General features: G+C 45.1%; 1 protein-coding gene across 1 annotated transcript; it reads right to left on the bottom strand.

Annotated features, from left to right (window-relative positions):
- Positions 1-831: 831 nt before the first annotated feature.
- Positions 832-19,734, bottom strand: pcdh10a (protocadherin 10a). Its single transcript, XM_073478070.1, is given in 6 exon segments — positions 832-874; positions 2,880-3,263; positions 15,315-15,421; positions 15,970-16,026; positions 17,190-17,295; positions 17,298-19,734. Coding segments are annotated over 6 exon segments (3,111 nt in total). The 3' UTR covers positions 832-854.
- Positions 19,735-27,904: the final 8,170 nt, after the last annotated feature.

Genomic DNA, 27,904 nt, shown 5'->3' with positions numbered 1-27,904 from the left:
TCCTGTCCGTAACGGTAAGTTGGATTACGTTAGAGTCTGCACACTTTAACCACACAGAAAGAACAACAGAAACAAAAAAGAGAAGTTATATAAAGACAGTCAAGTCAAAAAACCGGAGATACAGAATTTATAGTACTGCACATCATCTCTGCTTGTCCCCTTATCCTTTTTTTCTGCGTCATGTTAGACCTGTACAACACCTGCTCGCTCTCTGTCTCGCTCTGTCTGTCTAATTGTCTGTCTCTCGCTCAGTCTCCTTGTTTTCCCCCCAAACAGTCTCTGTACAGTTGGCTTAGTGGTGACCATAGAAATAGCTAAAGGGTTCCGTGTGACATTGGTTGAAGTTTGTACAGAAACATTAGTTATTTTTTTTCTTCATGTAAACAGGCACACACAGATCTCTAGAGGCTAACTCCTCGGTCCAAAAAAATAACAAAAAAAAAACCAAAAGAAAAACACCTCTGTGAGTTGATCGGTCCCTCTTCTTCTTGTTGTTTTGTATTCCTCTGTCCGTTTCGGTTCCTCTCCTCTGTCTGCTGCTGATGACTTTATAATTTTCACCACATGTCGAGTGTTGCGGCCCCGGTCTCAGTCCTGCTGAGAGGAATAAGGCCTTGGATTGCTCCTCACATATCTAGAGGTTTACAGCTACTCAGTATTTATCTCTCCTCTCCTCCCCCGGTGACCACCGCCAAGGCTTTGTTACAGTTCGCCACCCAAAATAATGAAGCTTAGCCAAGGTTGCAGTTGTCCAGGTTGCTGTTTGTTTAGTTTTATTTCGCTGTCTCTAGCATCAGTGTTGGTGGTCTAGTACAGAAATTCACGCTGTCTCCGACAGGTCCACGTGGAACGAGCTAGCAAATCCTTTTGCGGGCTGCAAAGACAGAGAACACACTCGTTAAGACAAATGGCACCCCTTCCCTTGAGACTTTTTAGTGACACAAGCGGCTCGAAATACCATCTCTTGAAGGATACGTGCCACAAAGGACTCTGTGTGAAGTTATTTATATATCCTAAAGGCTGGTCCTCGCAGTGTAATGGTAAAGCTAATTTGGGAATTAGGTAAAAAAAATAACACGTCCATCAGCGGAGATAAATGTTGGAAATTTGGTTGGTATATAATGCATGCATATAAAATACACACAGCACTAATTGCTTCATTAATTATCTATAAATGGATCATTAAATATTTATGAACCCTTTATCAAGGCAACCCTGGTGATCAGAGCCTTGCCGAAACCAGTAGTAGCATGTGCTGCTATTTTTAAAAGTAGAACATGATGCCTATTGGTTAATAGAGTCTCAGCCTCTGGGACTGTTCTCATATTTTTTACAGACTGATGAACAACAAAATCTTTGCCGTTGCAGCATGGGGTCAATTTATTTCAACAGACCGGGTAGAACGGGTGAAATCGTAAATCAAAAAAGTCAAATGAAATATAATGAAGTTGTGAGTTTTGGACCGAGCGAATATGGAGTGCATTTATCCTAACCCTGCGAGGCAAACAAGATGAGCAGACGCGCAGGCAGCTATATTTGGAGCAAAAGCAGGCTCGAACACCTAAAGGCTAAATACAAATTATTTTTCTCACAGACCTGATGTGCAAGAGAAAGATTGCTTGGCTCTGTTCGCTAACTCGCAAACAACAGGGAGGAAAAAAATAAAGCAGGTTACGGTGCTCGTCTTTTACCTGCAGAGACGGCCCACAGTCAGCATGCAGTATCATGGTGGATGGTGGTTAACATGGTGGTGACTTGACTGGAAATGACTTCTCTACTGAATGTGTATATCGAATCCATTCTCTACTCTAAGAGCTAATAGAATATTCATGTAATGTGGAGCTCGGAAAGCAATTGAAAGCGGCCAGAAGTGTCCTGCCGTCCTTCTCTAAAGAATCCGATCCTGCTTCTTTACGAGCTGAGAACTCAATTTTATTCCAATGGATATCAATATGTTTCATTTTTTCCAAATTAAGCCCTCCACATGGTGTAATAGTTTCCCTCCTTTTTCCTGCACACAAACTTGTGTATGTGACTTCTTCCAACTGAAGAATCTTGACCTCGGGGTTGACAAACCCACCTCACCCACCCTTCTTTATGTCAGGTATTGATCTGCAGGCAGGCGAGTATAGATACTCGAGACATCCTTTTTAGAACAAGATGGACTTCAATCCGTGTGAAGAAAGAAGCAAGCGTGGGTTGTGAGTTTCACCTTTGGAGATTTTCAGTAGGGAAGTCATCGCGCTCGAGCAAAACTCAGTTGGTGAGAGAATGGAAAAAAGATGTCCTTTACAACTACCTTATATTCCCTGTCTATACACTCAAAATTATGTTTTAAACTTGAAACAGCTTTCGATGGTAGGTGTGTGAAAATGTCAGGATTAGAGAGTGTGCTTGTGTTGGTGACCTTTACTTATATGAGCATCAGATTGGAAAGAATTTCGAGGGGAAATTTAGAGAAAAGGAAAAAGAAAGAAAAAGGGGCCACAGCAGTTTAACACGAGTCTAATTCAAATAGTGTTTATTTTATAATAATATAATCACATGTTTACAGACAGTATTTAGGGTTAGGGTGGGGTTAGATTGAATTTGTCAAGGTGGGTTTTTGGAGAAGGGGAGTTAGCAATGATAGAACATTTTACATCTGACAAAAGAAATGATAAGTTAAAAAAAATAATAATAATAAACAATACAATAAAACTTAAAGTCGTATTTTTCTAAGAAAAACTCCTTAAAAATAGAAGAAATCAAAAGTTGATGAACAACATAAAAAGTCCAGATCAGAATCAAGAGGCAGATTCATGGTCCCCTCCTTTAGTATCTGTGCTGGACCAGACCAAAGTCATAGGGTCCCAGGGAACTTTCATACTGATACTCACAGAGAAAGGTGGGTTTGTACGGTAGGGTCCCCCTATCATACTCTTTCCTCTCTAGCGTGCTGGAGCTGTACTGCTGCTGTTGCTGATGGAGGTGATGGTGAAGGCTGTGGTGTGACTGTGACCTCTGACCATCCTTGCCAAAGGTGGAGAATGACCTATCGCTGGACGAGGCGGTGGACGAGGTCATGGTGAGTTGCTCGGAGAGGTTGACGGAGGAGGGTACCTCAGTGTCGGGCAGCGTGGCGTCCATGCCGGGGACGTGCAGGTTGCTGCGGTAGTCTGGCCCCTGGCGCCCGTCGGACGGCACGAAAGACGGCATCCAGCAGCGGTCGGAGTGGCCCAGGGCTTTGCACTCCTCCGTGCAGTTGGAGAACAGGTCAGCGCCTGAAGAGAGGAAACAGATGGAGGGATGGAAAGTGGAGATGAGGCGAGGGGAAGATGGAGAGGTGGAAATGTGGATGGAAGATTACAGAGATAAGTAAAAGGAAATAAAAAAAAAGACGGAGCGTGATAGGAGAGGGGAGAAGCGGAAAGGCGAGATGGAGGTGGAGATGAGAGAAAGAGACCAGAAGAGAGAACATAAGTTAGCAATCATTTGCCAATGTCGCGAGCAGAAAAAGTGCAGCAAAAGCCATTCATCAAACAGACAAGGCCAACATTGATGAAGCGAATTGTTTGTTTTCCTCCTCACCTCATTCATTCCGAATGAAATGTGCAATCAAAGTGATGTGGTGTTGCGAAAACATTTCACCCCCTCTCCACGTCAACATCCTCAGACTCACAATTGATTCCCAAACACCAAGAGACAAACTGCGAATCCATATTCCATCATCCGCGCACAAAAAAACGACAATTATCTTAAGAAATGCGCCACAAAAACCAACAAAATCTCCACTGTGTGTGTAATCGCACTCTAATGTCAATCATCCCTAAACAAACCGACAGAGTGCGTAATTGACAGAGAGCTACTGCCAAAAAACAAAACACCAACATAAAAAAAAGATTAAATTAACATCTGAAATGATATAATAGAATAACACACACACTCTCATACGCACACACGGCCGGCATGAAAGAGGTACCAGTTATGTTAATTACGCTCTCTTAGAGAGAATAAAGAGAGGAGAGCGAGGGGAAAGAAGAGTACCAGCGACATTATAAAAGGGTAGAGAAAGGAAGAAAGAGACGTGAACTATGATACTATGATGACTCTCATCATCGTAATGAGACTCTGCAGCCATTCTCCCCTCAGCGCGCAGATTGGATTTGTAGTTTTGCCAGTTCTCAAGTAAAAAACCAGGAGAATGCGGGGAAGTGGCGAAATGGCAGGATCAAAGCGGGAGATGAGCGTTTTTGAGGGTGAGGAGAGGGAAGGAGGATAAATAAGGAAACAGGAGAGAGATCGAGAAACAAAGAGAGCAGAAAATCTGTAATTCCCCGAGGCTGAGGGGGCTTCAGATCAAAGGGTCCACTTACACAAATCTATTCTACTGATCCATTCAACTGATAATGCCACTGTTCATCTATGACTAAAAGCAGGCGATCGCACACACAAACAATGCAATGTAAGCATGCTCATATATAGGTATTAGGCTGCAGAGAAAGATAAGACTGCGCAGAGCGGACGCACACAAAGGAATAATCTTCAAGGGGGGTGAGAGAATCCCTTACATCACTATTAATAATCAGAATGGATCAATACAACCACCCCAGTGAAGTCATATAATACTGTCAATATATAAGATGGTAAAGATCTGTTTGTGTTCAACTTTACCTGCACCCTGAAGGAAAGAAAAACACTTTTCCAAGTCCTGTCCACCTTTTCCCCTCAGCATATTGAGACTAAATCTCAAAGTGCCAGCCTGTCACAGATTATGGATTATCTCTACCGACAGCGGGAAGAGGCGAGTGCAGAGAAAGCGTCACCAGTCAAGAAAGCGGCGGTGCCCATTGTCAGAGTTTTCACTTTTGTTTTGTTTGTTGTGTCAGATTGGATGCCGCTGCTCTACTGGTCTGTGCATTTCAGACATGTTTCTACAATGTGATGCCAATTTAACGAGTCTGAGACAAAAACACTGTAAGAAACAAATAAAAACCCGTGTGGTGGAAACATTATCGTGGCAACGTCGTAGCTGGTCTTCTCATGACAACCAGGCAAGAGTGTGATTTATACCCAAAATATATTTTTCTTGCTCATTCTTGTGGCTTCAGCTTGATTTTTTTTTCTTTTTTAAAGGAAAAACTTTCTAGGAAAGTGTCTTTTCTGTCCGGTCACTACAATCCAGATGAGGAGTGGATTAGACTGTTGATATCCTCATACACACTGAGTCGTCTTCAGTTGTTACAGTGCAAAGTAATAAGCTTAACGAGCAAGCAGTGTAAGGTACAGCAAGTGCTTTGCCGGCAACATTTTGACCTGAGTTTTGCCCCTTAGGCTACATAAACACCTTCAGACACAAGTGAGGGCTGGAAAATAGAGTCGTGCATGTTTCTCAAATAAGAAAAAAAATCATAGAAAGTGTATTTTTAGTTACAGTTGATATTCTCTTAAAAGCCTCTTGAGTAGAACATCAATCAACAATGATGCTATGTATCTCCTCCATCAAGGAAACTAAATGTAATTTAAAGTGGGATGAGAACAGCAGAGGTTTACATCGCATTTTTACTCTTTTTTTGTTATGCTGCCATTAATATGGGAAGTGTGATCACCAATTTCATCATAATGTCTTCAATATAACTTAAATTTAGCTTTAACCAGCAGCAGAAGAGGAAGTAGACTGATTAATGAGTATAATTGCATTAGTTTAGTTTGCAGCAGAGGAGGGGGTTGATTAAAGGGGCACTTTTCAGTTTTGGAGAAAGAAATCAGAAACTCAGACTTTCAATATTCACAATGTTAATGAGATGATAATACAAACTCAGATATTATTTTATTATAATAACTGATTAAACAAGCTGTTCGCAGAGGAAAATAAGGTCCCCAGAACACTGTTTGAAGCCAGACAGGTGGCAGGGTCCGCCGCATATAAACAAAGTAAATTATACTAGTTCAGTCAACATAGATCTCTCTCGTCTGATTGAAATCTCTTCCCCAAAGCTACATAGTGCACCTTTAAATAAAGTGAATAAAAGCATTAGTTGTTTCTGTCCTCGTCGTGCCCCCCTATCTTCTGAAACTAAAAAATGAACACTTGAAACTCGACATCATAGACCGAAAGGAAGGAAGACAGGCGGAAAAATGACAAGGTAATGTGTTCAACTCGACCAATCAAAGACCGCAAACTTTGAAAAGCCGTCTAAATATAATTCAGTAGCAGAACAGCTACCTGCCATCATATCAAAACACCTTTATAATCGCCGATAATATTACGAGTTATTCTGAACTCAGGAGTCACTCAGTGCAATGTAAACACTGCACAGCTCATTATTACCTACAGCACTGTCACCACATTGTCTAAGAACCACCACCGTGGCTGACTGTATTTCTGTGTTTGTGCGCATCGTGTGGATCCAATCGTGTTGCTAATTCAGGCCTCACGGGGAGCGAGACAGGCAACAAAGACTGTGCCGTGGCCAGAGAGCCAGAGGAGCCACGAGGGCTCGCAGACAGGGGACAGCGAGGGCCAAACAGACGGGGGAAGTCACAGATTTCACAGACAGAGACAGCAGGCAGGAGTAGCAGCAAGACTGCGGGAACCATAAGGAAGGAGAGGGGAGACCTGGGCGATCGCAGATGGAAAGAGCAATGGCCAGAACAGACAGGGGGGGGTGGGGGGGAGACCTGGGCGATCGCAGATGGAGACGAGAGAGGGGTCACGCAGAGAGGGAGAGGAATTTGATTTAAGTACCAGAAGTGAAAAGTCTCCAATTAAACATTAGCTTTTTTATGCACTTTAACCGAAAAGGAATTGTTTTCAGCCTATCTTATCCTCTTATCTAACTATCCATGTGGGGCTGGAGCCTATCCCAGTTTAATAATGAATAAGAATTAATGTATATAATGTAAGAAAACTCGGGAATGTAAAATTATGATTAAACTTTTATAGACTTAATTAAATAAACCGAGGATTAACGGCTAAATCTTGCTTTCCTGTGGGAAACACGGAGCCCACAACGATCTTTAAGACTGTTCTGGGTTATTTACTTATAAAAGAGGCAGCGAGGGCAAGTAGCTGCATACAAGAGCTGACAGCTACTTTCTTTGTATTTTATTTTTACATATTGTGTTTGATTCAGCAGGTTTTGAATATGTCTGTTCTATGGAACCGGCACCAGCCTGCGCTTCTGCAGCCAAAGGGGTTCGTTTGTTTCCTTCACCTCCTCGCACATGTGGCTCACGGGTCAACGGCAGCTCGGAGAAGAAGCCGGAGAACAAAACGAGCGATCTCAAAAATCCCAACAAGCGCAGAGCGGGGAAGCTACTCCGGAAGATCTATGGGAATGCTAATGCAGATCCTGAGTGGCGTTGACTTGCATTTGCCCTCCGATTCAACCTTGGAACTAATGTTTATTTATGTCTGTCTTTAAAAGGTTGGGGGCACTTAAATCATGGCGTTTCTGCTAATTCCCACCTTGCAGTTAGCCTTTAACCTTTTAATGGACTTTTGGCAAATTAACTTCCTCCTCGGACACATAGGGGTGTTGACCCCGGGCCCTCCAATCAACTCTGTGCCGTTGCGTGGATAAAGGCACGATGCATAAGCTTCTGCACGCACCGACAAATCGGCAGAGAGATTTAAGCACAGGTGCAAAACCGAACGCAAGTGCAAGCGTGCAGAAAGCGCACAGACATGCATAAAGATAAAGATACAGATTTAATGTCAGAGGATTAAGAGAAGTTGCTCCTCATTTCTCATATCGCTGTATATTATTAAGCAGGCGCATTGTGCTCGGGATACGATTTGCAAATATAGTCTGCAGCAGTCGCTGTTTACCGTACATCAGGCGCGGAGAAACTCCTGTCACCAGCTTCCAAACGACTCAGTGATTTTTTATTTTATTTTTTTTTTGCCCGCCTGCCGGCTCTCTCTTAAAAAACAGCGACATAACCACGTATGTTTGCAAACACACACTCCGCCTTAAAAATACTCTCTCTCGGCGCGCAGATATGTAAATGTACACAAGTAAACAGACAGACAGGCCATGACACCACATGACACCCAGTGGCTGTTGATTCCCGTGAAGCACCTTTTCTTCCTCGGGCAGGAAGCAAAACAACAACCAAAACAGTGACTGGCAATGACAGGCCCTGCCAGCAGCCCTATCTCTCATCGTGACCTCATCTAGGCAGGAAGAACACGCGCACACACGCATGCAAGGCTCGCTCGCACACACACACAGACACACACAGGGGGAACGTAAGCGACGCAACACAATGCAAACACAATCTACTTGCTAATAAGCAATCAGCATGTCTGTTCGGCTTTTTTTTCCGCTGCTTCTTTTTTCTTCATTACATCTCGGAGTGTTTCCGAAATCCCAGGTTGCTGTGATTTGACTAATTGCGCTGCCTGACATACATCCAGCAACTGGGAAGCGGGGAAATGGAGGAAAACAAATCCTGGGAAAACACGAGCCCCATGTTTGAAATCACTTTTGTGGGTATCTATCTGCAGTCGTTCCCTCCCTGCATTCTCCTGTCTGTCTCCCTCCCTCCATCTCTATTAGTCCCTGTGTCTCTTTCTCTGTCTCTTGTTATTTTCTCTAACATTTAATCCTCTCTGCCCGTCTCTCTCTCTCTCTCTCAAAAAAAAAAAACAACAACAACACTCTCTGTGCCCCAGGTGGAGGGTGTCTTCTATCCATACCTCTGTTTTTTATCTTGTCCTCCTCTGTTCCGGAGAGAATGCAGACACAAAACATCAATATTTGGACAGCAGCTCAGGACGGCAGGGGAGTAGCATAGCTTCCCTACACGAGTTGGCCGGCGAGGCTGCGATGAGTAAACCAGAGACCTCACAGGGGCTAAAGGAGAGCAAGATGGTTTCCCGCCACATCCAGTAATGACAGACAGAGAAATTGTTCCGAGTCTCTGAGAAACAGCGACCATTTTTCGATGTTTGTTACATGGCAACTGGGCAGGGAGGGAGAGCCCAGATGGCCGCTTGCCCTACCAGTGTCTGTTTGATTAATATGGCTCCTTAGATATTGTTAGAACAAAGGTTCTGGATGACCACTGATTATTGATCTCTGGTTTGCACGCCTTTCATCACTTAGTCTACTCTTATAAAATGCAACGAGCTATTACACAGAGCCTTGCCTAGACTATGACTCAGACCAAATGCATTCAAACACTGAGACCTCCTGACTGCACCATTCTGGCCTAGGGTGATGCTGGTTTATTACAACACATCAGGTATTATTTTCTTCATTTCGGCTGTCATTTCTCTCAGTTACATACTAAATATTCAAACTCTCTTCAGAAGATGACTGAATAAACTGACTAAACAAACTAATTTTAAAGGCCCACATAATGTCATACTGTTTTACTTTGTTTATATGTGGCGGACCCTGCCACTTTTCTAGCTTCAAACAGTGTTCTGGGACCTTATTTTCCTCTAAGAACAGCTTTTCATTCAGTTATGGGGAAAATGCACAATAAAATAATACCTGTACTTATTACGTTATTCTTTTTCTAAACATTAAAATTCTGAGTTTGAATTTCATCTCTAAAACTGCATAGTGCCCCTTTATACATTGTATTCACTGTTGCAGTGTCACTCTGTTAACAAATACTGCAGAGTCCGAGGGGTTGGGGGAAGCTAACAGGTTAGCTAGGTTTACCGAAACTGTATTAGCAACTTTCTTCAAGACTAGCAAATGGCAAAAAATATGATTATGACCAAAATAAAGGTAGAGCGAGTCATATGTTTGTACATTAGAGCACCTACATGAGGCCTTGTATGTCCCATCCCTCTCCTCTTTGCTCTTTAGTTATGCTAGCTAGCTGGTTGCAATAGGAACAGCGCACGCAGATTGAGTTGCTAAGTAGCTAGTTTTCCATCTCCTTCTCAGCTTTCTCTATTCTAAACACACTGTTTCTATATTTAAAATGCTTTGTGTCACTTTTAAACAGGGGAAATATTCATGTTTGTCTGTGGCGTCAGTAGCGGCTTGTGCAAGTTTAGAAGGAGGTTAGCCCAGTCGTAAAACACAATACAGCCAGGACAGCCGGTGTTCATTCAAAAACTGCCTTTTTGTTGCATTTGCAGGTAAGAGAAGAGCTATTGACATTTATGTTAAGTTTATTCTCGTTTGTGACGCCGTGTTCAGACGTTTATGAAGTTAATAATGTTAGAAAATAAGGCTGCTAACGAGCTTTAGAATCAGTAGCTTACTGACGCTAGCTCAATGGCTTCACAGTAATTTAAGGGACCTGACCTTAGAGTCAGTACAGATAAAAGTGTGATTGATACAAACAGTATTTTGTTGGTGAACGCTTTCAGGGTGTGTATCAGTAATTTATGTTATCGTGGCTGCAGGAAAGCGGACGCTCACCCAACAACTCTTTCTTTTGGTCGCATTTGCAGCACAATAAAATCATCTGGCACCTGAAAAGAAGCGGCCCTTATTCAGTGTGTAACATTTGGCCGACGTGGGTGTTTGATTAAAACCTGTAAGATTTGCAGTCGTAGTAGTTTCTTGCACTGCCGTTCTTATATAACACAGCAGCGTCCAGAAATCTCAGCAAAGAAGTGCACGAAAAGTGGAATTCTCCTTTGAATCTGTTGTCAGCAGCATGCACTTGTGTACTTATGTGATGCAAATGTTCACAAAAGTGATGTAGTTTATGTTCCCTATCAGAGAGAAGAGTAATCAAAGCCACTGGTCACAGATCTTGGCATCACAGGCTATGTTGTGTTGTTTTTGTTGTCGTCGTAGGAAGTATAGCACGGCTGCAGCAGATGCACGCTGACGCTCGGTCTGTGGGCAGAAGGATGATAGGTGTGTTACTCATCGCGGACGAAGCGCGTTCATGACTCCCAGGACTTCGCTGAGATTTCCATTCTTCTTACTGCCTTGACTTCAACTTCAGGAATACACACCCAAGGCCTCTCTTTGAGGCAGCGACAATACATCTTTTTCATATTTTCATCTTGTGTTTTCAGCAGATTCGAGGCGTATTCATACGCTTTGGTGCTGAGAGTGAAGAAGGCTTTTGTCCCCCTTTTCATCCTTTTCAGGTTTGGAAACACTTGAGCTATTCAGTTCATTCAGAACGCACAGCCTATTCATACCAGGAACACATTCATCTCCACACTCGACAAGACGTGTATTGGTAATCATTACATTACACGTGTAATGTAATTCATGTGTGAGTGCGCTGAAATGAATACACTCCATCTACCTTTAGCAAGTTATAAAAAGCTCCTTTTCTACATGCTGAGCGCGAGATCAGAACGTGGAAGCGGTCAGGTCAATTAGTTAATCAAACTGATTGATCCTCCCCTTTCTCTGCTGTGACTGTTATTGATATCCAACGAGCCAGTCGGCTCAGAAGTGGTGACATCTCCACCTGTTACAGACAAAATGCAAATGGATTTTTTTTAATGAGGCAGTGTTTTTACCCTATTAGCTGTAATAGAATTGTACCGTTTCATGTCACACTGAGATACTTTCCTCTTGTTTAGGTTATTGTCGACAAATGGGTTCCAGAGGCCCGAGTGCAGTTTCACTGGCGTGCATGTTTAACTACGTCAGCCCCTGTTAGAGGAAGTGTTCTGGTCTCATTACTCCTGATTGACTGACATTTGCTTCTCTCACGCTTTGCTGTTCTTTTTTGTCCTTCATGACAGCGAGCTGAACATCTTTGGCCATTTGCACAGTTTTTGTTTTGGGATAAAACGAGCAATTTTGACACATCACTTCCGACTCTGGGAAGCGTTTGTCTTCTTCCCATGTTCTGACACATGATATGCAAATTGATGATGAAAATAATTGTTAGTCGCAGCCTTAGTCGTCTGAAATTGCTCTCGACTGGGGAGCTGAAGATGTTCTCTCGACTGAAAGGTTTTCTGTAGAATGACCTTTTTTGCTTTTTTGTTATTTTATCGCCATGCGGGCAAAGTTATTGTCTTTTGTGAACATTCAGCCTTTCGAGGTAAGGTCTCTCCGTTTCTTTCATTCTTGCGAGCTTTTGAAAAATAAACCTGAGACCTTCTTTATGTTCTCCCCGTCTCGTCAGTATCTAGGGCCTGAGAGGAGGGAGTCTCAAAACCATGTATGCTAAATTCCTCTGACAGCTCCCTGACATGGTAAACTGCAACACGGTGCCCGCCACTAATTCATAATCAGCCATCTAATACACCGTTGCCACAGTGATTTAATTGTCCCATTTGTCACGGCTGTTGTTCTCACCAAAACAAACGTCATGATAATCACCATTTCCAGTCTCCCACCCGTCACGCAGCCTTCCACAGTTGATCGAAGGTTTCTCAGATGTCACAGTTTTCGGCTGATGAATATTTTATCCTCTCTTATCTGTCACCGTTTTTGTTTTGCTTGCTCACTCTTGCTGCCACCTCCTATTAGGAGGATGAGGGAAATAATGAGGAAAACAGTGTCTAATTTGAATCAAGCAACCTAAAATAAAATAGCTGGGGGGGGGGGGGGGGGGGGGGGGGGGCGGGTAAAAGGTGTGGTCGTCAATCAATAGTGCTTCTGGCTCCTGACGCGGCGGTGCCTCACTCCAGACACGCCGCTCTCAGAAAAGCCATTTGCCCACTTTTTAAAGGTATCTGCTGATATCCCAGCCTCACAGGCAGTGTCCCTTTGATTTAGAAGCACGTCAGGAGACTTATTTTCTAAAGTGTCAGACGAGCGGCCGAGCGGGAAGCTACGGCAGGTGTAGTTGATGATATGCCAACTGGAAATGGTTTCCCCTTGATTTGAAATATTCCGAGGTGCACCAAAAGAGGGAGAGTGTGCCGCGCGTGTCCCGTGAGGAAACCTTGCCTCTAACCCTCCTTTGATAATTGCTATGCAAAGGTTCTAGAAATGAATTACTGATCAGCCGAGTGTTGCGGAGAGCCAACGTGTGGGGGAGACAGAATGAAGGATGAGACCCTGCCACAAACCCTGGAAGAGAATGTGTGTGCGCCTCTCTCGCTCTCTCTCGCTCTCTCTCTCTCTCTCTCTCTCTCTCTCTCTCACACACACACACACACACACACTAGAGAATGCAAATATGTATACTGTTGGCACACACTAAACATATGTGTGCGTGTGTGTGTGTGTGTGTGCAGAAACACATAAATACAGTGGTCTATACATAGCGTTGGCTCAGTTTGGCTCTTCATGGCATCTTCATGCAAAACTGAAGAACATGCACTCAGCTTAAAACTCTCACAGGCCAGCGCACACAACAATATAGACAAACATAGTATGCAACCCACACCAGATGAGCAGCAGTATTCTAATTCCTATATTTACACAGGGAATAAGTCACACCTATACACACACACAGAGAGAGAGAGAGAGAGAGAGAGAGAGAGAGAGAGAGGCAAATGAACAATAGGCATGCCTATATAGAGATGATATACAGCTGGCAGCGTGCCAGGCACAAGCTACCACTCTCTCCTCTCCGACTGAATCTCATTTAAGCTTCCCTGAGTACCGTCTCCAAGGAAAACTCCTTTTCAACACAGACATCATCGCCCAGCCTCGTTTCTTTCTCCCACACGCGCGAGCGGATTACGTACAGGTATCATGTATACGCCGCCCACACCTTCAAATCAAACAATGGTATACCTATACGCCCGCGCGTAATGGCACACGCGCTCCGTCTGGGTTTGTTGTTTACAGACGTCTGTGCAACTCCAAGTGTCCCTCTTTCCAAAAGTACCAGTCGTGTGATATCACCTCCCATGGAGTGGTAAGCTGTTCCCCTTCTAAATCCAACATGAGGAACAAATGTCGGTTCCCTCGCATGAAATGCAGAGAACAGCACCAAACTGGGTGCGCGCCCGGGCCAGCGCCAAACGGGCACGCTCGGAGCCAAATGGAGCTGAGGAGACGTGCTATCCGTGCACTGTAACGTGTTTTGAAGCACACTCGCAGGCCGGAGCGCCGCGTCAGGGCTGATTCCTCACTCAGGTCTGAGGTTAGCTGCTAGATGAATAGACTGAAATGCGCATCACATATTCATGCAACCTACACTCCTTGTTATCCCGTCTCTTTCCTCTGTGTCTCTCTCTCTCTGCTCTGAATTGCAAAAGCGTTTTTCAAAAAAAAAAAAAAAAACACACTCCAAACTCTGCATGACTCCGCTGCATTCTTGATACAGAAAGGAGCGCATTTCTTGGTTTTCCTCGTGTCGCGCCTGGCACAGCTTGACCTCCGAGGGCGGGCAGTGACACGACCACTGCCACCACTTCATTAATAACGCCGAAACACCGTGGATCCTAATAGAGGACCGCCCACTATCCTAACAACACCTATCTGATCCGCTTTATTTGTATTCCCAGCACCGATATGGTATTTGGCAGGCTCCGGTCTAGACAGGGGCCTTGCGCGAGCCGCGTGGAACAATCCCTCAGAAGGGAAAAGGGCAATTCAATATGAAATGAGATTTTGTATTGCTCCACTTTTTGTCTGACTCCACTCTGATCAATAAACAGGTACTAACCTAATAGAATTTTAGAGAGAACAAGGGGGAGGCTTATGATAAGACCCAAAGCCTCGTCCAAGACAAATCCAGCGCGCTGTAAAGTGTAGGAGAGAAACGAGAGCCGGTAAATAAACCTGAAGTGAGAGCGCGCAAAGGGGGGAAATGTTCCCTCATACCAACATTTTACCGTCACCTTTAGTTATGGAGGGGAACCAAAGAGCGCACAAGCTGCTAATGTGCTCGATCAGCTGAATCTCTCACCAACAAAGGCGGTGCTTTACGCCGACTGCGAGGCTGATTGAAATGCATCTCATTATATCAATTTAGCCGCCATAGCTTTTCTTTTCATTGAGTGAGCCTATTGATTGGTGCCACTACAGCGCTACAGCGGCTCGCTGCATGTCGCTGTCCTTTCAGCACCACTCTCTGAAGCAGCCGCAGGGTTAGAGAAAGACAGAGAGAAAGACAGAGAGAGAGACAGAGGGAAAAAGAATTCCACCCTATTTTTTCCCTTTCCTCCTTTTCACCCGGGTGTGAAATACAATCAACGCCTCTGGGGCCTGTTCATGCCAGCCAGCCAGCAACACCGGAGCCCGGGCCTCCGCACACTCTCAAATTAAGGAAATTAAAAGTCACCGATGCGCACCAACAATTCAGCATTATCCAATTCACAATCGCAAACACACACTATGGAAACAGATTAGGGGACTGTGCGTGCGTGTGTGTGTGTGTGTGTGTGTGTGTGTGTGTGTGTGTGTGTGTGTGTGTGGGTGTGTGTGTGTGTGGGTGGGTGTGTGTGTGTGGGTGGGTGTGGGTGGGGAACTCACCGGCCGAATGACCCCGGTTGGTGGCATCGTGGTCACTGTCGCCCTGTTCGCTGTCGCCGTGACCACTGTCTTTGGAGCTGACGATGTCTGCCTCTTGGAACGCCGAACTGGGAAGAGGGAGAGCGCGCGGGAGGGGGGTGGGGGGTGGGGTGAAAGGGAGCATCGAGACGCGAGTTTGGGGAAGACGAAGGGAGAGGAGGGGGGGATTAGATGAGGGGGCAGAGAGAGGGAGAAAAAGAGAGGGAGAATCAGAAATCAACACCACATTAATACAGTCACGGTGGCCGTCAAGAGTCTAAATTGGATGTTACACATGGCATGTAATGAAATCCAGCATTAGAGCTTTAATAGGCGCTGCTCTGTCAGTTATGGGACTGATGCCAAATTGAAGATGAACGTTATGGACATGTTGGGAACCATGTAGCCTCTCAAAGCCACAATTAACGATGCGGAATATACAGGATTCACACTGATGGGTGTGATATTCAATTTTATTGATATGTGAATAGGCTGAGGTTCCATGAGGCCTATTGGATGTTATAGGTCCTCTGATGGCGGATGGTATGTGGCTCACTAGGTATTGCACATTGGTAATAATACTGTGTGTGTGTGTGTGTGTGTGTGTGTGTGTGTGTGTGTGTGTGTTCTTTGCTACCTGTTGACACGTCTTGGTCTGTCCACCAGATAGCTGAGTTCTGCTCGTTGGTGTTTTGTCCTGGAAAACCCCACAGAAACACACATTTAGAGCCCAGAAGACACTTTATTAAATACATAAGAGGAAGGTTTATGGTACATGAGAGGATCGTGGCTGAGGACGTAAGCATACATCGGCTGTCAAACGTGTTAAGTGTGTCAGAGGGAGCTGTGTGCCGACGGTGCGCGCATCCACTTGGTGAGTGAGTGGGCGAGAGGAGACGGGAGCAAGGGAAGAGTGGGTTAGGGAGGCGATTGAATGCGTAAATGATTGAGCCGCCCGATGCTGAAACTGAACAACCTTTGTTCACGGTGCTGCCGTGCTGGGTCGTGCGCGGAATACTTAACGCGCAGCAAAGGCGAGGCTGTGACTGGCTGTCTGGCTGCGCTCCAGCCACACCGCAATCAACAAAAAAGCCCCCCCCTCCAAAAAAGAAAAAGGCCGTGCGCAAAGCAAGTCCTCCTCTCCTCCTTACTTTTGGTAACACTGTATAACCTTACTAAAAATACCAACTTAACATTTCCTAGGCTAAAGGAGGCCTGCTGATGTAACCAAACGATGTCATTACGCACAGAAATGCTCTCTTACCGGGAGAAGTTTTAAGGATTAAATTTAAGGATTTCTTTTGACGCACAGGTAACCCAAACATTCAAAACCGAGATGTAGACTGCCCATGTGTGCGCGTTTTTGGAATAAATGAATATATCGGGTATATTAAATGAATAATGGCCAAACTTACGTTCAAAACACAGAATTTAAAGAGAAATGCGACTGACTGAATGACTGAAATCATCAGCACTTTCTGCCAAGTCAGCATCCCTGCCACACTCAGCCCATTGCGCACGACATAAAGGTTGATCTGACAGCGCTCTATCGCGAATAAAACTAAAAGGCCACATGAGATTTCACAATTGACACGTCCAATCACCATTACGCATGACAATGATTAAAGGCCGCGGAGCAGAACAGCCGAGTCAATATCTGATACCCCTTCCATCCTCTCTGTGACTTTTGCTGCGCGTGACCTGCATGGATAACACACTTTGACATGAAGCAGAGGCAGCTGCTGATTTCTGGAGGATCTTTAAATGAGGTTAACACCTTTGTGCACTTTTATAACATCTAATGTGGAGTTCTGTAGGAGCCCTGGGAGACAAACGCTGATTCAGCCTTCTCTTACCTCATTAGAGAGAATACTGCCATTGGATATGATGTCCGGTTGTTGGTCACTGTAACCCGTGACTATGGCGCCGCAGGGGTTGGTGTGGTCCGTGTCAGTGCTGCGGTCGGGCTGCACGGTTTCAGGAACATCAGATCCGTTTTGGCGGACTCCGGTGTCAGACACACCTGGTAGCAGTAGGAGTTCTGGTTCTGGTGGTGGTGGGAGCCGAAGCCCCCTCCCACGCCGCCCACACCGGACTCCTCTACGGGCACCTGCCCCACGGGCCCGACCCCTGACGTCACGTTGGTGCTCTGAACTAACATGATGTCGGATTTGCTCAGCTTCTTCTGTTTCCGGCCGCGGGCCTGCCTGCTGCAGCACGAGCCGCAGCACAGGCAGCAGTCACCGGCCAGCAGGCACGTGTACAGGTTGAGCTTCTTGTCCTTTTGGCAGCGCACGGCCAGCACGATCATGGCCAACAGGAAGATGAAGGACACGGAGCCCAAGGCGATGATGAGAATGAGGGTGAGGTCAAGGGAGGTCTCCTTCGCCTTGGAGGCCGAGCCGCGATCCCCGCTGCGGCCTTCGACCACGCTGTCCACTAACATCACGCTCACACTGGCCGAGGAGGACAGAGGGGGCTGCCCGTGGTCCCTCACTTCGATCAGCAGGTCGTAGTAGCCCTGCGGGTCCCGCTTGGGAGAGATCCTGCGGGCTGTCCTCAGCTCCCCTGTCCTCCAGTCCATGCGGAACATCCCCATCTCGTTGCCCCGCAGGATGCTGTAGGACAGCCGTGCGTTCTCGCCATCATCCGCATCCATGGCCACAATGCGCGTCACCAGGTAGCCGGGCTCCGCGGAGCGCGGCAGGTGCTCTTTGGCTGTGCCGTTCTTACCGATGGGGGCTATTACAGTGGGAGCGTTGTCGTTTTGGTCGACTATGATCACATTTACAGTGGCATTGGAGAAGAGCTCAGCGGCACCAGAGTCTTTAGCCTGGACCATGAAACTAAACTCCTTCAGCTGCTCGTAATCAAAAGAGCGCAGCGCGTAAAGGTAGCCGGTGTCCTGGTTTATGGACACATAGGTGTCCACGGACATGCCCTGTATGTCACACTCCAATATGGAGTAAGTAATTAGAGCGTTCTGTCCTATATCAGGGTCCAGAGCGCTCACAGCGTGGATGAAAGCACCGGGCACATTATTCTCAGTCACATACACATCATAAACCGCCTGCGTAAAACGGGGCGCATTGTCATTCTCGTCGGAGACGTGCACTTTAATGGACTTGCTGGTGGCGAGCGAAGGCTGACCCTTATCTTTGGCCACCACGGTGATGGTGTAGGCGTCTGTGTTCTCTCTGTCCAGCGGCCCGTCCGTCACGATGGTGTAGTAGTTTTTAAAAGAGGATTTCAGCTTGAAAGGGACGTCTCCTAAGATCTCGCAGCTCATGTGTCCGTTCTCGCCGGAGTCCCGATCCGAGACGCTGAAAAGTGCGATCACGGTGCCCGGGGCGTCCTGCTCGCTTACGGATTCAGTCACAGTACTGAAACCGATCTCCGGTGTGTTGTCGTTCACGTCCACGAGTTTGACCAGCACTTTGCAGTGCGCGGGGACCGCGTTAGCCCCCAGATCTTTCGCCTGGACGTAAATCTGGTGCGTGCTGCTCTCTTCATAGTCCACCTCACCCGCCACCTCTATCCTACCTGTTCTGGCATCGATGTTGAATAAGTCCTTTACCCGCGGGGCGTTGTGGCTGCTGAAGGAATAAACTATCTCCCCGTTTTGTCCCTCGTCAACATCCGTGGCGTTGAGCTGGATAACCAGAGTGCCGACGGGGGAGTTTTCCCGCAGGTTAACCGAGTACACAGTCTGGTCAAAGGTGGGTGCGTTATCATTCGAGTCCAGAACTTTAACGACCAGCAGCGCCGTCCCGGTCCGCTGCGGGATGCCCCCATCCACCGCCGTCAGCACATAGCGGTGCACCGCCTGCTGCTCCCTGTCCAGCGACTTCTCCAGCACCAGCTCCGCGAACTTGTTCCCGTCGCTCTGCGTCTGCACGTCAAGGTAAAAATAGTTGTTATTCGTTATGGCATATGTGCTGAGCGCGTTTGTGCCCACGTCCGGGTCGAAGGCGTTCTCCACCGGGAAACGGGTCCCGGGGATGGCGCTCTCCGATATCTCCACGGAAATGTCCGTCTCGGGAAAGCTGGGCGGATTGTCGTTGATATCCATCACCTCGATCTCCACGCGAAAGAGCTCCAGCGGGTTCTCCAGAAACACCTCCAGGTGCAGTAGGCACGGGATGGTCTGCTTACAGATTTCTTCCCGGTCGATTTTCTCCTTCACCAGGAGCGCACCGTTCTCCAAGTTCACCTCCAGATAAGGTGTTCGTGAACTAGGCACCGTCTGAAAGCGGCGAGCGGAAAGTTTGGTAATGTCCAGCCCCAAATCCTCTGCGATATTCCCAACCACGGAGCCCGGCTCCTGCTCCTCTGGCACGGAGTAGTGTAGCTGGGAGACCGCTCCATCCAGGATGGAGAGCAGGAATATTAACCAGATCATCTCCTTTCCCTCTCACAAAGTGCACTTCAAGACGAAAAAAAAAAAAAAAAAGTGTTATTCCTTTTTCTTACAAGAAACGAGCATTTCCCATCAGCTCTGTCCGTAAAAAGGCAGTGAAATAAACAGCAACAAGGCTGTCCGATTGCGAAATTCCTCTCCTCTGCCTCGGGTCACTGGGACATTGTGTCGTTTCAGCTGTGAGAAGCACAGCCATTTGATCCGAGCTCCTCTGTTTTAATCAATTCTGCACCGGTCTGTGAGTTTTGGCGTCAGCGCAAACATTGCAGGCTGGAGCCAGGACGCGTAGCCAACACTCCCTGTGCACAGAACAGACTGCCCCTTCTTCACATAAAGTCACACAAAAGCACGGGAAATTCCACACGAGCAGGAAAAAGAAACATAGGGAGAAAAAAAAACCTCCTTTTAACGCACCGCGGAAACCTCCAACAAATGCAACTTGTGAATAAAGACTGGCGAATAACAGGACTTTCTCTCTATCTCTCTCTGTGAGGATGTAATCACTGCGCCTAAGCGCTCAAAGCGGATGATGTTCTCAGCTCGGCTTCTGTAAGGCGAGTGTGAGCAGCGGGGTTGGTTTTGCGCACAGCTCCTTTCCCCACCAGCCAATGGTATTCTCAAACACCGGGTGTAATGGCACCTGATTGGGGCTCCGCGACGCCAGCCAGAGCGCACATCGGGCCCTCATAACAAAACCAGTTAAGTGCCGCTGCGCTCCTCTCTCCTCTCCTCTCCTCCCCTCTCTCCTCCAGGCCCCAGCCTCAGTTGTAGCAGGAAAATTAAATGTTTTACACATCCAGTGAATTAAGAAAGTCGAATAATAGTGGGTGACAGTTGGCATCGACGGGGATGTGTGCAGAACATACATCAGCTGGCAGGAGAAGGCGACTATTTCTGATCATTTTGACCGCAAAAAAATGACTTTTTTTCCCTCTTATTATGATCATGACTGTATTTTGTCCACGGTGACAAAAGGCTTTCAATTTGCCAAATAAAGAAGCAAGACCCCCATGAGGTCGGCCTTGACGCAATTATTTTCAACAGTTTGATATTAAAGCTGCGCTCTGATACCAATGCGTGAGTCAGAATGGAGCAAGAAGATGCCCACAGCCGAAGACCACCATGTAAAGAGCGTGCGCAAGTAAAGACAGCAAGTGACGCAATACCCCACAGTGCCACGGCCGTCCTCTCTCTCTCTCTCTCTCTCTCTCTCTCTCTCTCTCTCTCTCTCTCTCTCTGATATGAACACACATCAGGGCAGAATATGAGAGACAGTGAAACAATTTCAAACAAAGTGACATCTCCAGTGTTTGGCGGCTGAGCGTCGTCGTGTGATCCGAGGTTCCATCACAGGATCAGACTCACACATGACTTCCTTTAATTCAGTGTAATGAAGCTCGATGCTTTAGTCCTACCGTGTTGCTAATAGCCTGGAGCCTATTAGTTCCCCTATCTTCCCATTCTTATCATTAACCCCCTCACACGCTGGCCTTAACTGGAATGCACTTGCATCATGCGCTAATTTAATTCATAAAGCATAAATTAAATATGCAAATGGGGGGAGTTAGGAGCCACAAATAGTGGGGGTCTAACTACTTGCGCAGCATTTGGAGGATGATGACAAAAAGATGAAAACGAGCGTAATTGAAGCTAATTAACATAAGTCTCTAATTCCAAATGTAATAGACGGGAGCGCAACAATGTCGGGCCGTAATGCAAAGCGACGTGGCCATTGTGCGCTGGATTAAACAGCGAGTGATTCGGCGATTCTGCATCTCGCCATACAAGTCAGAAGAAACAAAGAGGAGACGTTGGATGAATTTCCACCCATGTCTGAGCCGGAGCTGTGTGACTGAATCGAGCTGACACCGGAGTCGGATCTCAGAGCTCTCTCTCTCCTCTCTCTCCTCTCTCTCTCTCCCTCTCTCCCCCTCTCTGTCAGGGTGTTACAGAGACCAACGTCGCCCCCTCGCGTCTGCCCTCTTTCCTTTTTTGAAAAATTCCTGGAGATGATGTGAGGGCACTGGAACTTATTTCATAGACAGAGAATATCTAAAAAAACAACAGAGCAGAATAAACTGTGGGTGTATTTTTTGAAATGAAGTGCAGTGCATATGTTCCGCCTCCGAATACTACTTCATCCACCACTGACACCTCAAGAGAAAGACATTCAAATCACAACAGAAATCTAATATCAAAGTTTTTTTAAAAGAAATGCAACAAATGATCATTTATATTTATATAAAATGTATACATTTGTACTCATTTACACATTTTTAATTTCTTTTATCACTGTTTTTCTTTTGACATGCTGATTCGTAGCCAAGAAGTGGAAGTACACTCAGATCCCTGGTGTAAAAATACTGAATTTCAAGTAAAACTCCTGCATTCACTTACAGTAATTTTATTATTATATAAATGTATTTGAAGTGTTACGAAGACAAATGGCCCAGTGAGTGTCGTCATTATTATCCCATGGGATCACTATTACTGACACATTAAGTCTCATTATACTTTACTGGTTGTTGTTGGTCGAGATGGAGCTAATTGTAACTAATGTTGGAGATTTTAAAGTTGCTATTTGTAAGAAAAGTTGATTTTTGCGTCTCAGTCCCAACTCATCAAGAACTGACGCTCTGAAGATTTGGGAATGACTCAAAAATAAACTTTTCTTACAATAGCGCCTTTAACAATGCATATTTTAAAAGCTGGTCATGTGTGTTTTATTTAAATGTATCTTAATATGCACTGTGACAACTTACTAGGCGATATGTATCAGGGTAAAGTAGCAAAAATGGAAGTAGTCAAGTTAATTACAAAAAATTGAACTGAACTGAGTAAATGTAGACAATTACATTCAATTTCTTTCCACTGAAATCTGCTGTTCCTCCTCTCCTTGTTTCCTGACGATCAGGGCCGTAGAAATACAAAGCAATTAATTCAAATCCCCGTTGTGTCCTCCAACCCACCTAAGAAATGTTGACTTTACACTAAAATCTCAAACCCTTTATTTCTTTGAAGTGTCTTCATTAATTAAGCTGTTATGTTGTGAATTTGATCTCCCAGTGCAACGGTCTGAATACTTTCACTTCTGAAACTGTTGTCGTAGTAGTTAAATGAGTAGTGACTAAAGAATTTCAGAATGAACCCTAAATGCTCTCAGATATCAAATTATCGATAGATATCAATACAGAATATTTGAAACTGTTTCAATACTCATTTTCCACAGTATCAATTCTGATACCAGCTGGGCTTTCTCACGCTCTCTTGTTTCCGACACACACACACTGTCCACACACACTGCCTCCTCCCACTCCCCTGACTATGGTCAGAAGTAATTTTATCTTAAATGCTGTTGTGCACACACACACACACACAGTACACAAGCCTTGTTGCATTTATCTTTTACTAAAAATCCCCAAAATTTTGCCGTCAAAGTCAACACTACTCTTTATGTGTTCTTTTTTTTTTGTCACTGTTGAATGTAAACTACTCCTCAGGTCAATAAAAAAAAACAAATTCTCAGATTAAACAATGATGATAGGACTCTGGTGTCTTTTAATGGCAGCTACTGCCTGACACTACTTACCTGTTTAATGGAGGTTGGACTGTGGCAACACTAAAGCCTGCATACTGTGAAAGGTGCTAAAACATGTGTGTTTGTTTTACATAATGTGTCACAGATTAATACATACACAGTGAATATGAACTTTAAGACTAGACTTTTAAGCCACTAGATGTACTTGTGTTTTGGATGTACCCTTTTTGTTACGTGTGGTTATAAAGGCTCTGCACAAGCCTACATGTGCTTTCAATCACTGCGGCTAATTAGAGCTCTGGTCAGATTGATCTGTGGTGCAACTGTGCTGGGAATTACATGAAGTCACCAAACTCTTTGTACAAACAGCTGTAGACAGTGTGAGTTGTATTAGTGGAAGAAGCAGGGGTGGAGCTGAGATTTTTAGAAGTGTGGGGGTTCTAGGGTTCGGGACGTGGGCACTGCGACCACTGCATTTGGGCGCAGTGGACCCTTTTCACGGCACATGTTTTGACTTGTCAAAGCAGGAAAGGCACAGGTGTGACCAATAACATTAACAATGCCTCAATTCTATCCAGTGTCTCAGTAAGCCATGTTAGTGAGTGAGCAAGCAAAAAGCCAGAGCCCTGGAAGCAGCTCACCTAAATGGAGTTCCACCTGTGCTTTTCCTGCTTTGACACATTGAAATGTCTGCCGTGAATAAGGTCTGTTCCAGTCTCCAAACATGCCAAATCAAATAAATGCTATGCATTTCTACATATTTTTACCAACATATGTAAATAATAATGCATTTAACATCCCATAGTATAAAGACTTTTCAGTGTCTGTTAACACCATTCACAAAAATATAAGAATAAGACTTTAATATAACTTTTTTTTTCTATTTTGCCCGTGATACAAACAATGTGGGGTTGACCAAATGCCTGTGATTGGCTGGGTGGCTGTTCAACCAGTCCGACTTGACCAACAGGTGTCACGTATTTAGCTTTCATTCCATCAATGACTACAGCAGGTATAACGTGGATGGTGGATTCATGTTTCTGTGAAGGTGCGGGTGTCACAACACCCATAACACCCATTGGTGTGACGCGCGTAGAAAAAAGCGCAGGTGTTACTAATAACATTAACAATGGCTCGATGACAGTGTGACACAGACCCAGCATAGTGAAAAACATTAATTTTATCATTGACACCTGGGATTTTTCCTAAGGTGACATGTCAAAATGGCTTTTGTGAAAAAGGCCCATAAGACTAACAAAGGTGTTATATTTCCCAGGTAGAGTGAAAGACATGTCAGTCAACAACAGTCTGTGCACAGTCCTGAGAGGAGATCTAATCAACCGAAAGATGTGACCACATCTGTGAGTGTACCGTGGGTGTGCGGGGCTTTTAAGACTTTCAGCTGTTTTCTGATCATCACTGAAATGGGCACCAATAGTAACAAATAACCATCTGTAGTATCATAAGATACATTATTATTGAACCCTGCGTTGAAAGCAATAGTTTGACATTTTTGGAAATGACCCAATTGACTTCCTTGCCGAGAGTTAGATGAGAAGACTGACACCACTCTCACATCTGCCAGGTAAAAATGAAGCTTCAGCCAGGAGCCGGTTAGCCTAGCTTAATTAGCATAAAGGAGGGGGGGGGGGGGGGGGGGGGGCGCAGCTAGCCTGGTTCTGTCCTGAGGTAAAAACCATTCTGCCAAACAGCACATATTAATAGACCCTTTTCACAGCAGAAACCCTGACTTGTCATTGTAGGAAAAGTACAAACGAAACTGATTTCATTAATGATGGCTCTGCCCTATCAAGTGTCTCAGTAAGCCAGGAGAGTGTGCCAGCATGCACAATATCAGGACCCTGAAACTAGCTCACCTAAATGAAATACAGTGGCTTCTGTTGTTATTAATTACACCTTTGCTTTTGCAGCCATGACAAGCCCAAAATGTCTGCCATACTCTGTGAGCTTTACAGGTGCATTTCTGAAAGTTGCCCAGCGGCACATGAAACCAAAAAAGTTCAACTTCCTGGTGTAAAATCACGCGGATGTGTCAGCAGAATTGTGCCAGCGTCAGTTTAGCCCTCTCCTAACTTTAATTGAAATTAAGTAGTTTAATTCAGAGACTGAAAGAGGAGACAGACCAATAGAAGCATTTTGGAAAGAAAAGTCTATAATGCCAGAGATGGCAGTTGTATGACACATAACCCGCCCGTTCCTCCCCAAAAACCAATCACGCGCTTCATCGCAGCCAAACCGGGAAACATATCAGCCAGTGTTTCCCACACATAGACTTTACTTGGGCACCCAAGTATACTTGGCAACCCATTGTAGCATTTACTTTTATTTGTTTTATCCATCCAAAAGAACATCCGATTTATACATGCACTCTTCATGTCCATTGAAAGTGAAGTTATGGCTCTCTTCCCATTCACTTAGATAGGAGCCTGGCTTTGTTTGCCCAAAATAACTGCCCGGGGACGTTGCCAAGATTGCTTCTGAGTGGCGAGACTTGCCTAAAAGGACTTTGTTTAATCATGCGGCTCTTCAAGACTTTCCAAATGTTATCAGACTGAATGGATCAAAATCTGATACTGAAACAAGTGATTTCGTAGGGCTGTAATGTATCCACCGTCGCACAGCATTTCTTTGTTGTGTTGTTAGCTTATGGGGGAAAAGACTTTGCGGGCTCTGTGTATGTCCTATTGGCTTCAAATTCCTGGAGGTTTGGGTGCTGGTAGACGGATTGTTTTATCTTTAGATCAAGCTAAGCTAACAGTTTCACCCTTTTTTCATTCTTTATGCTAACATAAGCTAACAAGCTCGCTGTAGCTTCACATTAAACCGACAGATGTGAGAGGGGTAGTGATCCTCTCATTGAATTCTTAGCAAAAACTTGAATAGTGAAAAGTGTCTTTCCACATAAGACAAATTGTTTCTTTAAAGGGCCTTTACATGAGTGTATTTTCCATGATGAATCTACACTGTATACATTCATGTTAACATAACACATATATATATACACACAAAAAGGTTTTTGTTAACCGCCTTTGGCTTCATTCCTGGTTGTTTCCTCATGAGCAAGATCAACATCAGTGGTCATTCTCCTTTTAGTGGTGGCGCATTTATAATTTAGTGGCTCCAAAATGACAAATGGGACATAATTTTTGACAAATGATATCATAACTGGCCATGATGTGAGGGGCTAACAGACTAAGGCTTGGTCTGTAGGTAAAAGCTCAGCAGGCCATTAAAATTTCATAATATGAACAAAAAGGCAATTAAGATATCATTAAGGGGGTTAGCACCCAAAGGATATACCTCAAGCCTATTACAGTGCCCTTCGACAGGCCTGTACCCAGTCGCTGCTTAAAAACTGCACTTCAGAGACCGCAATAGAACTGAGTTGTGGTCCAATGACAAACTAGTAAATGGGATGTATAGACTCTTTCAACATGTCAACAGAAGTCTGTGGTGTTTGGATTTAAACACACAATCACTACTCAGGAAAATTAGTCTGAGCCTGGTTTTAATGCCCTCTTGGTGATCAGTACAGAGAGAAAAGCACCTTGTTAATTTCTGTGATGTGAACTCATAGGCATACTGAAGCCCCAGAGTCGTAAATGCCAGCGAAACAGTAAAAGACAGCAGAATAGGTCAATAAACAAAAAAATACAAATGTGGTCACTGGAGTCAGTCCCTCTCATTGTTGCAATAATCAAGGCTGAGGAGAAAACTGATCAATACTCAGCAAATACAATTTGTTGTTAATAACTGTCCCACTCCTACTTCATTCACCCATCTCATAGGGCTGTAAAATGTAATACACAAACAGTGGAGATACAGTTGTGTATTAAAAGCACAATATATTCACCCTTTAACCCCACTGAGTGTGATCGGCCTCATTTGTACCACTTGGGCTCATGTAATTGCTTCAGCCTAGAAAGTACAGTGGGCTGTGAGGCGGATGAGACCATGTACAAAATGGATGGCTGTGCCCTCAGCCCAAAGTGACTGTGTGTGTGATCAGTGTCTGTCCCAGACAGCTGCAGGGTGACTCCCTGCCCTGATGGCCATTACTCAGCCTGATGGATGGAGGGATAGCGGAGGGAGTGGTGGGGAGGAAAAGCAAGGGGTGGTAGGAAGGAAAGAGGGAGAGACGGGGCTCAAAGCAAGAAGGGCCAGTAGATTAGGGCAGGAAGAGCAAGAGAGCGTGAGGGAACAGCGGTATGGATGGAGGAACGGGGCCCTCAGGAGGTTGAGGTGTTAAAGTGAGATGAAGGAAGGTGAAGGAATGGGGGTGGAGAGATGGTGATCTGGGATTCGGGCATGACAGCAGTGAGTGGTGCTGATAAGAAATGGAAGAGGAGGAAGGGGGAGAAGAGAAGAAGATGAAGCTGATGCTACTTTAGGTAATTGGTTTATTTTCACAGAGAGAATCCATCACCATTTCTGTAAATATATCAGTAACTGTCAGCAAGATCATTTTCAACTCTTGCATCTTGGCACGATGCTAAGAAAAATATATATAAAAAAAACACCATAAAGAGAGTGGGTGTCATTTAAAGCAATAAAGAACACAAACTACATAAGCAAGCATAAAACAGAGCGAGC

This window comes from Pagrus major, chromosome 1 (genome assembly GCF_040436345.1).
Source record: "Pagrus major chromosome 1, Pma_NU_1.0".
NCBI classification, from domain to species: domain Eukaryota; kingdom Metazoa; phylum Chordata; class Actinopteri; order Spariformes; family Sparidae; genus Pagrus; species Pagrus major.
Note: the sequence above shows the minus strand (reverse complement) of the source record. Positions and strands in the feature narration are given on the sequence as shown.